This window comes from Lolium perenne, chromosome 4, assembly GCF_019359855.2.
Source record: "Lolium perenne isolate Kyuss_39 chromosome 4, Kyuss_2.0, whole genome shotgun sequence".
Lineage (NCBI taxonomy): Eukaryota > Viridiplantae > Streptophyta > Magnoliopsida > Poales > Poaceae > Lolium > Lolium perenne.
In genome coordinates this window covers 170,815,882-170,828,974 of record NC_067247.2, presented here as the reverse complement: position 1 = coordinate 170,828,974, position 13,093 = coordinate 170,815,882, and the positions used below count along the sequence as shown (strand labels likewise).

Here is a 13,093-nt window from a genome sequence, read left to right as displayed (position 1 = left end):
AAAATAAGTAAATGAATCATAGATATTAACCACAAAGCTTTGCAAAGACAAATTAAAGTTATGGAGTTTAACATTTGCATGGTGAAGATGTCAAAGAACTTGACATTATCTACGAGTAGGACAAGGAAAGAATAATATAGAGTATATTTCACAACATTTTATAAAAATACGTTCTATTAACTCAAAAGTCACCTCACTATTCCTACAAAGCCACGATGCTTAATATATGGCTGCTGCGCCAAAAGTAAATGACATTTTTGTTTAGAAGGAATCCCCCTTAGCCGATTACCAACTATAGTTTAAACAGACCAAGCTGCACGCAAATTTGCATCAAAAATATGCAATTGCCATGGAAAAAGAGCATTCCAAGCTAGGACCCTATTTCTTAAGAAGTCATGCAAAAAAGAGACATTCTAAAAGAAAATAACCATGGCACATCCTTAATTATAACAAGAGAGGTAATTCGCTATTAGAGGCATTAAATTGGTAAAAAAAACTCCTGGTTTACTATGTACATGAAAGATTTTTAAAATACACAACAAAGCTACTGAAATCACATTGCTAAAAGCACACCTCAATAATTTGGATATGGTCAATAAAACAAAATGAAGATTGATACGGGAACATCTGAAGGTGAACATCACCCTTGCAACATTCTTATTCATAAAGTATTGATCCTTTTTTTTTGAGAACGTTCAAATGACTGCATGTCTTTGTATTGAAATTGAAAAAGAGTGCATTTACAAGAAATTGCAGGATTAGGGGCCTTAGCTGCCGCAAAAACAAGACAGAGAGCTACTTCTCACTCGGTCCCTCCCTCTACCATGCTAATCTCCATTGATCAACTTCTACAAGAATGAGATAACTACTACGTCCCAAGACTCTGGATGATTTAAGACCACATAAGTTGACAAAACTAACAGATTTGATGCAAAAATGGCCCTGTAAAAAAACTAGAATAGACAAACACACAGATGATAGATGGAGAAATGGGAATGCTTGAAGAAGCAGCGATGGTAGAGAAAGGGGCTGCACACGCTGGCGGTACTAGCACCAGGTTGTTGCTCGTTGGGCATGAGGTGGTAGACATGGAGGCTGTAGTTTCTGACGATCTGCTGCCTCCATGGGCAGAATTTTCTCAGGGGTAACCGGAATTTCCAGTTTTCGGTCAGTTACCAGAAAATTCGTTCGAGAAAAAAACCAGGTGTCCAGTCACAAGAAAGTTCAAGGGCATAAGATGTTCCACAACGCCACCCTCTTAGTCTTCAATAGAACGTAGCTGTAGCATACGGAGAGGGTGTGCAAATTTTCTTCAGTGTATCTGGATCATCAAGGCCCTAGAGAAGATACACAAGCAAGGAATAAAATCAATGCGATAGTTGGCATAATGTCGCTACAAATTACAGTGTACCCAACGCCATTACCTTGTAAATATGTCTTATTCTATCCTCCTCGTCCTTAAACTGAAAAAGAAAGGAGGGTACACATTTAATTAACAACAAAAAAACAAAAACCCTAAATGCTCAACAGCAAGTAAAGGAAAATAAATGATCATCATACATCCTCAGCATCATCATCCGAGGCATCCCACCCTCCACTATGCCCAAATGGCAAATAACCGTCTGGGTGACCAACATTGTATGCATTAGCTTGGTTCGGATGCTTCATACCAACACTTCCATTATTTGTACAACCATAGCAGCAACCTTTAGAAGGAAGAAAGCGGAGGGGGAAGTTGTCATTTAACTGCAGCATACCAACCAGGGACAAAGAAAAACTTGATAATAATAGTTGAGTAACTGAAGGCAAAAATTCATGTACATGCACACTGGCTGCATCTATGTAAAGCTTGTGGATAACGAACATGATAAAAAAAAAACCCCCAATTTGATCTATGAAATTGTCCCAGATGTGCATTTTGGTCACGAACTTGCAAATCGTAAATTTTGGGTCACGAAGTTGCCCCGCGCGAGTGTTTTAGTCACTCTGTCATGGCATTAGTTTGCTGACGTGGGCAATCATTTTTTTGCAAATTGGCCCTTAAATTTTGATTTTTCTAATTTCCAGTCCTCAGTTTGACTTTTTAGGGGGCAATTTGCAAAAAGACAATCAGCCACGTCAGCAAAATTCATGATTTGCAAGTTCGTGACCAAAGCGCACATCCGGGGCAACTTCATGGACCAAATTGGAGATTTTCTCACAAAAAAACATGACATGACGGGTAAAGAAACAAAATAATACAGTAAAAATAATTAATGCAACCTAAGAAAGGGCAAAACATAATGTATGCTCAAATCCTAACACAACACTCGCCAAAAGTATTCAATCTTTTTTCATGAACTTTGCATAGGTCCAACAAAATATTTATGAAGGAAAACATGACAGGAGGAACAAACAAAACAATACTGTCAAAAATAACGTCATGCATCAAAAGACATTTAAAAAGTAAGTGTACCAGCACCATGAGCCCATGGGCGGATCTAGCCTATTGGCAAGGGGGGCAGCTGCCCCCACTTAAATTTGTAATCTCTCTGTAAAGTCTAGCTTAAATAGAGCTTTGCCCCCACTTAAAAAATATTTTTTCTTCAATAAGCACATTCTTGCCCCCATCTTAATTCTCATCCTGGCTCCGCCCATGCATGAGCCTGTGATAGTTAAACTCTTAAAGTAAGAGATGAGCATGGAGTACCATTAGCATCAGTATTGATCATGCAGCAACAGCTGACCGCCAATTCATCTCCTTCTATACACGTCACTTCAGCAAAAAATAGAATGTCAATGCCATCAGCTCCTTTTGTCTTTGTAATGAAATTGAAATGATAGTACCAAATATTCCTCTTGCCCTCCCACATTATTTGACAATGCAAAGCATCTTTTAGTTCATACGCAAGATCCTAAAATAAAAGGCATGCATAGGATCAGCAATTGTTAAAGGAATAAAAAAAGATATAATCACCGAGGGGGTGACGGAGAGAGCAAACCCCCAAAAGATCGTGATCCTCGTTATACTTGTCCACTAAAGCTTGAAGCAAATGGCCCTTATCTGTAAGAGTATTCTCAGATGCAAATGCTTCTGAACATTTCCTTTTTCTGCCATCAGGCCAGTAAAGAGACTGCCGTATAAGCCGATCCATTGGAGAAAGCTTGTCTAATGATTCCTTGGACCTACTTGCACAACAGCAATGATTAGTATACTGTACTTCCTCAAAGGTGGAGTATACACAGCCATATTAAGTGATTTGTCCCTGTTATCAGCAGGGTTAGGGTGAAACAGCCTCCAAGTTACCTAGAGGCTGTAACATAGCACATGATACTAATGAACACGTGCAAGGCACGGAACTGGACTGCTTACATGCATATAAGTTTCTGATGCAACATTATCTATTACTGTTACAAGGCATCCATAATTCATTTTCAGATCCCCAGCTCAGTTTACTGCACTGTTTTGACTTTTGACCAGTTAATGGTACTTATTGCTGTGGACCAATGTTTAGAAACTGGGGAAACAGAGCTAATACTTAAAAAATCCAATTGAACAAATTACAATTCAGATGATAATATAAATACAAAGTGACAGCATCTATATGTAATTTTGAGCTATGCTTGTGACTTATGCACTACTTCAACAACACTTACAAGTTACAAATACGGTAACTGTTTAGTAAAATTTAAAAGGTTCTACGACAGGAATTGCAGAAGAAGACCAAATTTAGGCTAGGGTTTTTGTGGTCAACTTCACAGCTTTTCTATAGCCCAACTCAGGGCCATATGCTGTAAAAAATGTGAACATCTTATGGACAATGGAATCATGTTTGTATGTAGCGGGGTTTGAAAATAAAAAATGCCAAAAAAATGCTGGGAAAACTTACATCATTTCATGCTGGAGGCCATGAAGATGGCAGTCAATAGCATTTTCAGCTGCTTGTAAGCTCTCGAATGGTCCACCCACATCAGGATATGTGTGGAAAGATTTTGAGTGATCGATCCTGATGTAAAATTTCAAATACCAATCAGGATGTCCGCGGCTCAAAATGTTTGGACCAGGAGATGAGGAAAGGCAGCGCCCTGATGATGCCGATATCTCTGTGGTGCCACGAAGTGGATCCTGCGGAGAGGACGAGGAAGTGGTAGTGGTGGATGATTCCTTCAATGTGCCCATCAACTTGCTCGAGCTCGACACAGGTCTTTGTCCAGCAGCATGATCCTGACACCTGAATTAATGAATTATATAAGTGAGACGCAATTGGGCAGGATCGATGAACAGAATTAAGAGCGACTTATCTTAATAGATCAATGTGTAAACCATATTGACTGTGCTATGGAGGAAATAAACTATTTATTGTTGTTGCTTAATATATAGAAAATTCGAGTTGATAGGTGTTTCTACCTGTAACTTGCAATCTACCAGACAAAATCTATATCTAAAGGAAAATCCTCCGTCGATGAACAGCAATTCGATCAACGCCTTTTCTGTTGACTATATCAGAAATTGAGAGCATAAAAGGGACATACGATGGAGAGTGCGGCCGACCCCCGGAGCGATCCCGGCGGGAGTTGCGAGCGCGAGCGCGACCGCGGCGGGAGTTGGAAGCGCGACCACGACCGCGGCGCGAGTTGAGAGCTTTGAAGTGGACGGCTTGGTGGCGGCGGGAGAAGGGAACTCTGAAGGTGGCGCTGCCGCCACCACGCCCGAGTCCGCGACCGCCAGGGGGTGGCATTGCGGTGCGGAACGAAGATTGGGGTCTTCCTTCCGGGAGAGCTTTGGAGTTAGGAGGGGAACATAGAAACAGGCACGGCGCGCGCCTAACCTTTGATCATACCTCTCCAACATATGACGTATTTTAGGCATCGAACTTATCTAGATTATTATATATAGGTTCAACTTTTTTTTTGTGTGTTTTACCATTTTTTCAGCACGAATATTAGAGCATCTTCAACACGCGCGCTAAAAGGCACTTACCTCGCGGTTTCACACTTCACCGAGCTTCACCATGCGCACGATAATGCAGCTTGCAAAGCAATATTTTGTGAAAATCACATAGAATCGAAAGCAAATAAAACTAAGAACTACTTGTTGTTGTCTTCCGAGACGGTGTCCTCGCTCTCCGCCCACATGTCGTCCCAGTGCACTTGACGTACAACTGGTCGTTGATAAACTGCTTGCGCTGGCAACGATCCTCGCGGTAGCGCTGGCGCTCGGCCTTCTTCTGCGCCTAGAACTCGGCGTCAGCGACGATGTCCTCGGGGAAAGCCTTCTTCCAGGCTTACATGGCATGCTTGCTCTTCTTGGCGACGATGAGGCGGCGCTGTGCTTGGCGGTTGCGGTGGCGCTGCTCACGCGTCACGAGTTGTGGCTCGCCGGCGACCATTTCCACCTCCTCGCAACATGAAACATCGTCGAAGTTCATGTCGCGGAGGGGCCGGCACAAGCGCCATGCCTCAGCATCGTATGCTCGCGCCGCTTGGTGCACGCTAGCCTAACTCCTGAGCGGCACGCGGTATCCTCCAGTGCGGATCTCGGCGGTGAAGGTGTCGTTTCCACGAACACGGCGGAAGCCGGATGAGCTCACTCGGCGCGACGGCATGGCGTGGTGGCGAGGGCGCGCAGACGTGTGGTGGAGGCGAAGATGTGGGGAAGACGTGGCGAGCGAGGGGGGAGGCCGTGCGCGCCCACCTTGCATATATAGCGCGTGGGATGCAGCTTTTTCCCGCCTCTGTTGGAGCGCGCATGGTGAAATACATATGTTGTTGGAGATGCTCTTAGGCATCAGTTTCAAACGATGTAAAATAAGACACATGGTAAATTTCAGATGATGTAAAATAGGGCCCACACATCATTTCGATTTCATGCAAACTTCGAAACAATGGCACATTTCAAATGTAAATCAACTTTGACACATAGTTGGGCTATTCGAAACATTTCCATTACGAATATATAATAGTTCGATATATAGAAACTTTAATAATTTCATTTGGACACTACATAGACACTTCAACGCTAGGTAGACATCATAACCTTGACTCTTCGACCTCGACACATCTGGAAATCATCGTCATCATTGGAGGATTGGGCAAGTGACTAAAAAAATGCATCTTCCGTCTCCGACTACGACGACTCGATGGTGATGGTGGAGGGGCCGACTTGTGTGCTCTGAACTACCATTCGTGCTTAGTTTGAGCATATATTATTGTATTAAAATGCTATTTAGAAGTAGCTACGACTGAAAGACGTTATAATAGTTTTGCTTGTTAGTTTGATTCGTTGTTATGCTGCCTCTTTATTCTAACTGGTGAGGGGTAATGTCACCACTTGGAATGAATGGTAACTAGAACTAGATCTAGTAGATTACCAATCAGACCAACATACGTAGTTTACACGCACATTGCAGCTTAGTTAGCAACCAAACAAGACGCACAAACGGGCTGAAAATTTTTTGTTAGGAACCAAACAAACTTTTATTCAGATATATAAATTTAGCCCAGTTAAACATAGCTCATAGCTCTGGGAAGAAGATCTGCCCAATGCTGGGAAGAAGATCTGCCCAATGCAGGAAAATGCTACCGCCAACCAATCGGGCCCCTACTGATTTGTGTATGTGAATGAGTGAGGGTGCGGACGACGTCTGTGTCACAGAAAAGCATATTTATGCTTTTTAACGCCGATGGGCACATGTACTCTTTTTTGGCGAATTTTGCAGTTCCAGCGTTCAATTTCATGAGTATCTATCCCACATGGTCCATCTTTGTCAAGACAACATCAAATCCTCAGCGTAACCAGGAGTAATATTTTCCTGGTTCTTTCACCAATAAAGTAAAACTTCTTCAATAATCCTTTAGTTTCAAATTTCGTTGACAGGCAAGGATCAAGTGTGACCCACTTCATTCACAGCTTTTAATAATACAAAACACAACTGGAAACCAGAAACTAGTGGCTAATTACTTGTTACAAATAAGTCCAGCCCAAACCAAATGGTTTCTCAGAATGTCAATCTAAGATGTCTTTTTTGTGAATGCTTAGCAAAAGAAAATAGCAAATATGTTTCAGAGAGTTAACATCAAACTTCAAGGGGATATGACGTTCCACTATGCCACACCCTCTTAGTCTTCAATGAAAGTAGCTGTTGCATACGGAGATGTGGAAATTTTCTTCAGGTAAAGTGGATCATCAAGGCCCTAAAGAAGATACACAAGCAACAAATAAAATCAATGCAATAACAAGCATTATTCACTACAAATTATACTATACAAAACATATTTACAAGCCTAAAGAAGATACACAAGCAAAAAATAAAATCAATGCAATAACAAGCATTATTCACTACAAATCATACTATACAAAACATATTTACCTTGTAAATATGTCTCAGTCTATCCACCTCAGCCTTCACCTGAAAAAGAAGGGAGGGTACCCACGTAATTAATAAGAAATAAACAAAAAACCCAAATGCTCGTCAGCAAATAAATAAAGGAAAATAAAGGATCATACATCTTCCTCGTCCTCCTCCTCCTCATCATCATCATCATCATCACCACCTGAGACATCCCTCTCTCCAGTACATTCAGATAGCAAATAAGCGTCCAGGTGACCAGCATTGTATGTGTTAGCTTCCTTGGGGTGCTTCATACCAAAACTTCCATTATTTATACAACCATAGCAGCGACCTTTAATAGAAATAGAGGGGAGAGGGAACTTGTCATTCACCATCCAGGAACAAAGAAAAACATGATAATAATCGTTGAGTAACTGAAGGCAAAAAAAAATCATGCACATGCACACAGGTAATCATAAATGCTAAGCTTGTGGATAACGAACATGATAAAGGGAAAAATGGCATGATGGGCAAACAAACAAAACAATACAGTAAAAATTACTACCACCAGAAAATCAACCAAACAAATCTATACATCAAGTATACACAAACCATACTAACAACCATTAACTGCTATATTGATACCCTTAGGGCATGTATAGTGATATCTAGTCAGCTGTCTGTAAGGGTTGACATCTAGGATTTTTGGTGATGTGGCGCTAAGAGAAAATGGAGAGAGAAGAAGGCCGTCGGCAAGATAACAGATGGTCTGCAGCGCTGAAATTTCGGACGCTATCGACTGGTTTTTACCATTGTACGAAGGGTGTCTGCAAGTTCCGTATTTTCCCCATCCTAGCAGCTTTGCCGACGAAGGAACCGCCAGAGTTCCAATGATTCCCTGCGCCATGGTGGAGATCCACGTGCGCGGTTGAGCACAATGTTTATCCAAGATTTCCAGCCCTCGCGCAGATACTTCAAAGCCGGGGTGGTCGTGTTGCGTGATTTTTCTATTTGAAGAATGGATACGAACTGTTGATCCCTGATGGCTTGTGACGAATCGGAATCGACGTTACTCTCTGCTAGAGCATGGTCGCCTTCTCCACTGATCTAGCGCCGTCGAAACCCCCCGGTCCACATGTCCTCCTCCTCCGCTGGCTCTCCTCCCACTGACCCCCTTTTGCTTCAGTCCCCTTGCTATGGGTATGGGCTACAACATTATCTACGTATCGATATTTGCAGTATCAACAGTGATATAAATTGAAAAGCTCAGATAGTGATTTAGTTCTTAGTATCCCAATACACTTCTCTGGTATTTGTAGATCTGTGCTATGACTTCGGTGCGCTATTGGTTCTGTAGTTTTATAACTAACTCGTTTCTGAAATGATATGATTTATTGTTCATAGATGCCTTTTCTGTTACCTTTTTGAGCACGTAATTCAGCAACAGCATACCCACCAAGTGTTTGCAAAAATGATAAACCACCAAAAGTGTTAATACATTGTATCATGATAGTATGATTCATAAAACTGGATACTCACAAGAATTTATGAGAAGATAGATATCATTCGATGAAAAATACATTGGATAAACGTGCATGGCGAAGGTAAATCATGCTTAACGTTGCCGTATTTCCATTAACTATGATTTGATTCATATGTGCTTGTGGTATCTGGTATGCTTTACTGCTACAAAAAAAAGTTTGCATCATGACTCAAAATTGGTTTATCTTTTCTTCTATCATAAATTGTGTGCACAAAGATGCCCCAGTATTGGTTTGCATACAACAAATCGTGTTTTGAACTATAGACACTAATTAGTTGTTCTCTATTTACAATGATAGGAATAATTATCAGAGAAACATAATGTCTGTTCAAATCCTAACATAACACTCACCAAAAAAATATTTCTGTTTCTTCAGTAAACTTTGCATGTCTCCAACAAAGAATTTATGAGATAAGTGTAATGTTGTTTGATCCAGGTATAATGCCTTCTTATTGTTTGCTTCCAGCAGCCCAGCTGATATTTTATTTTAGGCTTGCATCAGAAGTAATAATAACATGGAAAGATAAAATTGCCAAAGCTCCTCTTGAAAAGTTGAGCTCATCTATAAGTTTATATGACAAAATAATTTGTTTTATGTGACTTTAGACCCTGTTATATAGAGCATAATTTACTCTCGCTGTAGCGAGTCTAGTGCTAATAAATAATTGTAACTCAAAAATCATGTGCATGCAATCATTCTCATCAAACATTGATAGTTCATTAACCTTGAGCTTAACATTGATAGTTCAAAACATCTTTTAGTTCATAAATCATTATCAAGCTCAAAAATCATGTGCATGCAGTCATTGCTCATCAAATACTGTATAAATGTTAAGCTCAAGGTTAATGGACATGATGAAGGAAAACATGACATGAGGAATAAACAAAACAATACAGTAAAAAAATAACATACTGCAGCCAGGGACATTTAAACAGTAAGTGTACATGCACCATGAGCCTGTGATATTTAAACTCTTAAAGTAAGAGATGCGCATATAATACCATTAGCATCAGTATTGATCATGCAGAAACAGGTGACCACCATTTCATCTCCTTGCACCACTTCAGCAAAAAATAGATTGTCGACAACACCAGCTCCTTTTGCCTTTGTAGTGAAGTTGAAATGACTGTACCAAATATTCCCCTCCCGCATTGTTTGATAGTTCAAAACATCTTTTAGTTCATATGCACAATCCTAAAACCAAAGACATGCATAAGATCAGCAATTATTAAATGATTAAAAAATAAGATATATCCAAGGAGGCAATGAGGGAGAGAGCAAACCCCAGAAAGTTTGTGATCGTCGTTGTACTTGTCCACTACAGCTTTAAGCAAATGTCCCGTTTGTGTAAGAGTATTCTTAGAAGCAGCTGCATCTGAATATTTTCTCCTGCTGCCATCAGGCCAGTAAAGAGACCGCTGTATAAGCCCATCCATTGGAGAAAGCTTGTCTAATGATTCCTTGCGCCTAATTACACAACAGCTATGATTAGCATATACTGTACTTCTTCAAATGTGTCTAGATACATGTGATTCAGTGACAAGTATTATGGATCAGAAGAAGTAGGAGATTTTTCTATGTTATCAGCCTGAAATAGGGCTAGGGCTAGGCAGTAACATAATAAACATGATAGTAAGAGCAAGTACAATAAGGGGCTTATAGCCCGCTTACGTGGCACTTTTGCACATGTGGAGGAGAGAGACATGAAAAATGAGGGGAGTGTGCTCTCATGCAAGAGCCCGCCTCTATGTGTGCTCCCTTGCAATTGTAAATTATATTAAATGTGAAGAAAAAGATAGAGAAAAGGTTGTAAATAGCAATTGTCTAATAGACAGCCGTATAGCCTACCTTACTACAAATGATGGCTCTAGATGACATGCTGTAATGAATACATGCAACACACTCAACTGAACTGCTTACATGCATATAAGTTCAAGATGCAACCCTATCTATTCTTGTTAACAAGCATCCGTAATTCATCTTTGGATCCCAGCGCAGTGTGCTTTTACTGCACTGTTTTGACTAGTTAATGGTACTTATTGCGATGGACTATTCTTTAGTACCTGGGGAAACAGAGCTAAGTGGGTATACAGAGCTAATAGTTTAACCAATCCAACTGTACAAATTACAGTTCAGATAATAATACTACATATAAAGCGGCAGCATCTATATGTACTTTGTTAGTTGTAAGCTATGCTTGTGACTTATGCACTACTTCAACAACACTTACCAATAGGGTAACTGTATAGTTAACTTTAAGGGGTACCACCGCAGAAATTTCAAAAGAAGAGCAAATTTTGGCTAGTTTCAACTTGACAGCTTTTCTATTGTCTAAGTCAGGTCCATACGCTGTAAAAACTGTAAGCGAATTGTGGATCATGGAAGCATGTTTTGTATGTAGATTGTAGCGTGTTTTGAAAATAATCAAGTGCTAATGCAAATGCGCACAGGAGAAATGAATGAACTAATGAAAAATACAAAAAAAAAGTTGGGAAAACTTACATCGTCTCATGCTGGAGGCCATGAAGATGGCAGTCAATAGCATTTTGAGCTGCTTGTAAGCTCTCGAATGGTCCACCCACATCAGGATATGTGTGGCAAGATCTTGAGCGATCGATCCTGATGTAAAATTTCAAATACCAATCAGGATGTTGGTGGAACAGGATGGTTGGACCAGGAGATGAGGAAAGGCAGCGCCCTGGTGATGCCGATGTCTCTGTGGTGTCACGAAGTAGAGCCTGTGGAGTGGACGAGGAAGTGGTAGTGGTGGACGATTCCTTCAATGTGCCAAGCAACTTGCTCGAGCTCGACACAGGTGTTTGTTCAGCGACATGATCCTGACACCTGAATTATATAAGTGAGACGGTTGAGCAGTATCGATGAGCAGAAGTACGAGCAACTTATCTTAACAGATCAACGTGTAACCCTGTAACCCATATTATGACCGTGCTATGGAGGAAATAAACTAGAAATTCGAGTTGATAGGTTTCTACCTCCTTTATCTAAAAAAGAAACTTGCAATCTACCAGACAAAATCGTAATGCAACGAATATGTATCTAAAGGAGAATCCTCCGTCGATGAACAGCAATTCGATCAACGCCCTTTCTGTTGAATATATCAGAAACAGAAAGCATATGATGGAGCATAAAAGGGACATACGATGGAGACTGCGGCCAACCCCCGGAGCGATCCCGGCGGGAGTTGCGAGCGCGACCGCGGCGGGAGTTGGAAGCGCGACCACGACCGCGGCGCGAGTTGAGAGCTTTGAAGTGGACGGCTTGGTGGCGGTGGGAGAAGGGAACTCTGAAGGTGGCGCTGCCGCCACCACGTCCGAGTGCGCGACCGCCAGGGGGTGGCATTGCGGTGCGGAACGAAGATTCGGGTTTTCCTTCGTGGGGAGCTTTGGAGTTGGGAGGGGAAGAAGGCACGGCGCGCTTAACCTTTGATCATACCTCTCCAACATAACTCCTCCGGTTCTTTTTTAATTTAGTATAAAATAATACTAAATCTAAATTAAATAAAAAATACCGAAGAGAGTATATATGTTAGGCATCAAATTTACTTAGATTACCTGGTTGGATGGTTAGAGGGTAGTGGTACCTCCATCATATGAATTTAAATTTTAGATTTGACACTTTGGTGTCTTACTAAAAGATTAGTGGGAGGCGATGTTCTTCTCGACAGCGATGCGTTCGTGGTGACTTCGTTAATGTTAAAACCTGCCGGATCAGTTTTTTGGGCTCAGTCTTTCGGAGGTGCTCATAGGGGTAGGTTATGCGTGCGTACATTCATAGGAGTGACTGTATGTACGTATGTGTGAGCATCTACGATTGCGTTTCAAAGTTCAAACACTTATTTAGATTATATATAGGTGCCACTTTTTGTGTTTTACCACTTTTTATAGAACGAATATTAGGCATCAAGTTCAGACGATGTAAAATAAGACGCACGATAAATTTTAGACGATAACCTAACAAGTGGCTCTCCACTTTTTGAAGCTTCCATGATGCTAACCTAACAAGTGGCTCTCCATGACCTAACCCTCGTGGTGTGGCGCCCGCCGTATCGGGGCTCCCCATCCCAGTGCTCAAGGGTTCCTTCCCTCACCTTTTCCCCTTCCTCCGCCATCGTCAAAGGTGCCACTGGGAAAAGTCGGTGTGGCGCGGCGCGGTGCCAAGGCCATGCTCGATGCTGCTAGGCATGGTGGCAACGGCGCACGCTACTCCTCCTCAGTTGTG

General features: G+C 41.4%; 2 protein-coding genes across 2 annotated transcripts; both read right to left on the bottom strand.

Annotated features, from left to right (window-relative positions):
• Positions 1 to 1,101: 1,101 nt before the first annotated feature.
• On the bottom strand, positions 1,102 to 4,757 carry LOC127294717 (uncharacterized). Its single transcript, XM_051324590.1, has 7 exons — positions 4,513 to 4,757; positions 3,870 to 4,211; positions 2,982 to 3,165; positions 2,690 to 2,894; positions 1,561 to 1,706; positions 1,425 to 1,463; positions 1,102 to 1,337 (listed from the first exon to the last, which is right to left on the bottom strand). The coding sequence occupies exons 1-7, from the start codon at positions 4,716 to 4,718 to the stop codon at positions 1,266 to 1,268; spliced, it is 1,194 nt and encodes a 397-aa protein (XP_051180550.1). The 5' UTR covers positions 4,719 to 4,757; the 3' UTR covers positions 1,102 to 1,265.
• A 2,087-nt stretch (positions 4,758 to 6,844) lies between these two features.
• LOC127348794 (uncharacterized) lies at positions 6,845 to 12,188 on the bottom strand. Its single transcript, XM_051374697.2, has 7 exons — positions 12,015 to 12,188; positions 11,357 to 11,698; positions 10,138 to 10,321; positions 9,856 to 10,048; positions 7,487 to 7,662; positions 7,350 to 7,388; positions 6,845 to 7,173 (listed from the first exon to the last, which is right to left on the bottom strand). Coding segments are annotated over exons 2-7 (669 nt in total). The 5' UTR covers positions 11,359 to 11,698; positions 12,015 to 12,188; the 3' UTR covers positions 6,845 to 7,098.
• Between the last annotated feature and the right edge of the window lie 905 nt (positions 12,189 to 13,093).

Excerpts from the sequence above, each read along its gene's own strand:
- LOC127294717 (XM_051324590.1), bottom strand. The coding sequence starts at position 4,718 with ATGCCACCCCCTGGCGGTCGCGGACTCGGGCGTGGTGGCGGCAGCGCC. Across the intron at positions 1,707-2,689 it reads GATCAATACTGATGCTAATG|GTTGCTGCTATGGTTGTACA; the intron begins GTACTCCATGCT and ends TTCCTTCTAAAG. Across the intron at positions 1,464-1,560 it reads CGGATGATGATGCTGAGGAT|TTTAAGGACGAGGAGGATAG; the intron begins GTATGATGATCA and ends TTTCTTTTTCAG.
- LOC127348794 (XM_051374697.2), bottom strand. Across the intron at positions 7,389-7,486 it reads AGGAGGAGGACGAGGAAGAT|GTGAAGGCTGAGGTGGATAG; the intron begins GTATGATCCTTT and ends CTTCTTTTTCAG. Across the intron at positions 7,174-7,349 it reads GACTGAGACATATTTACAAG|GGCCTTGATGATCCACTTTA; the intron begins GTAAATATGTTT and ends TATCTTCTTTAG.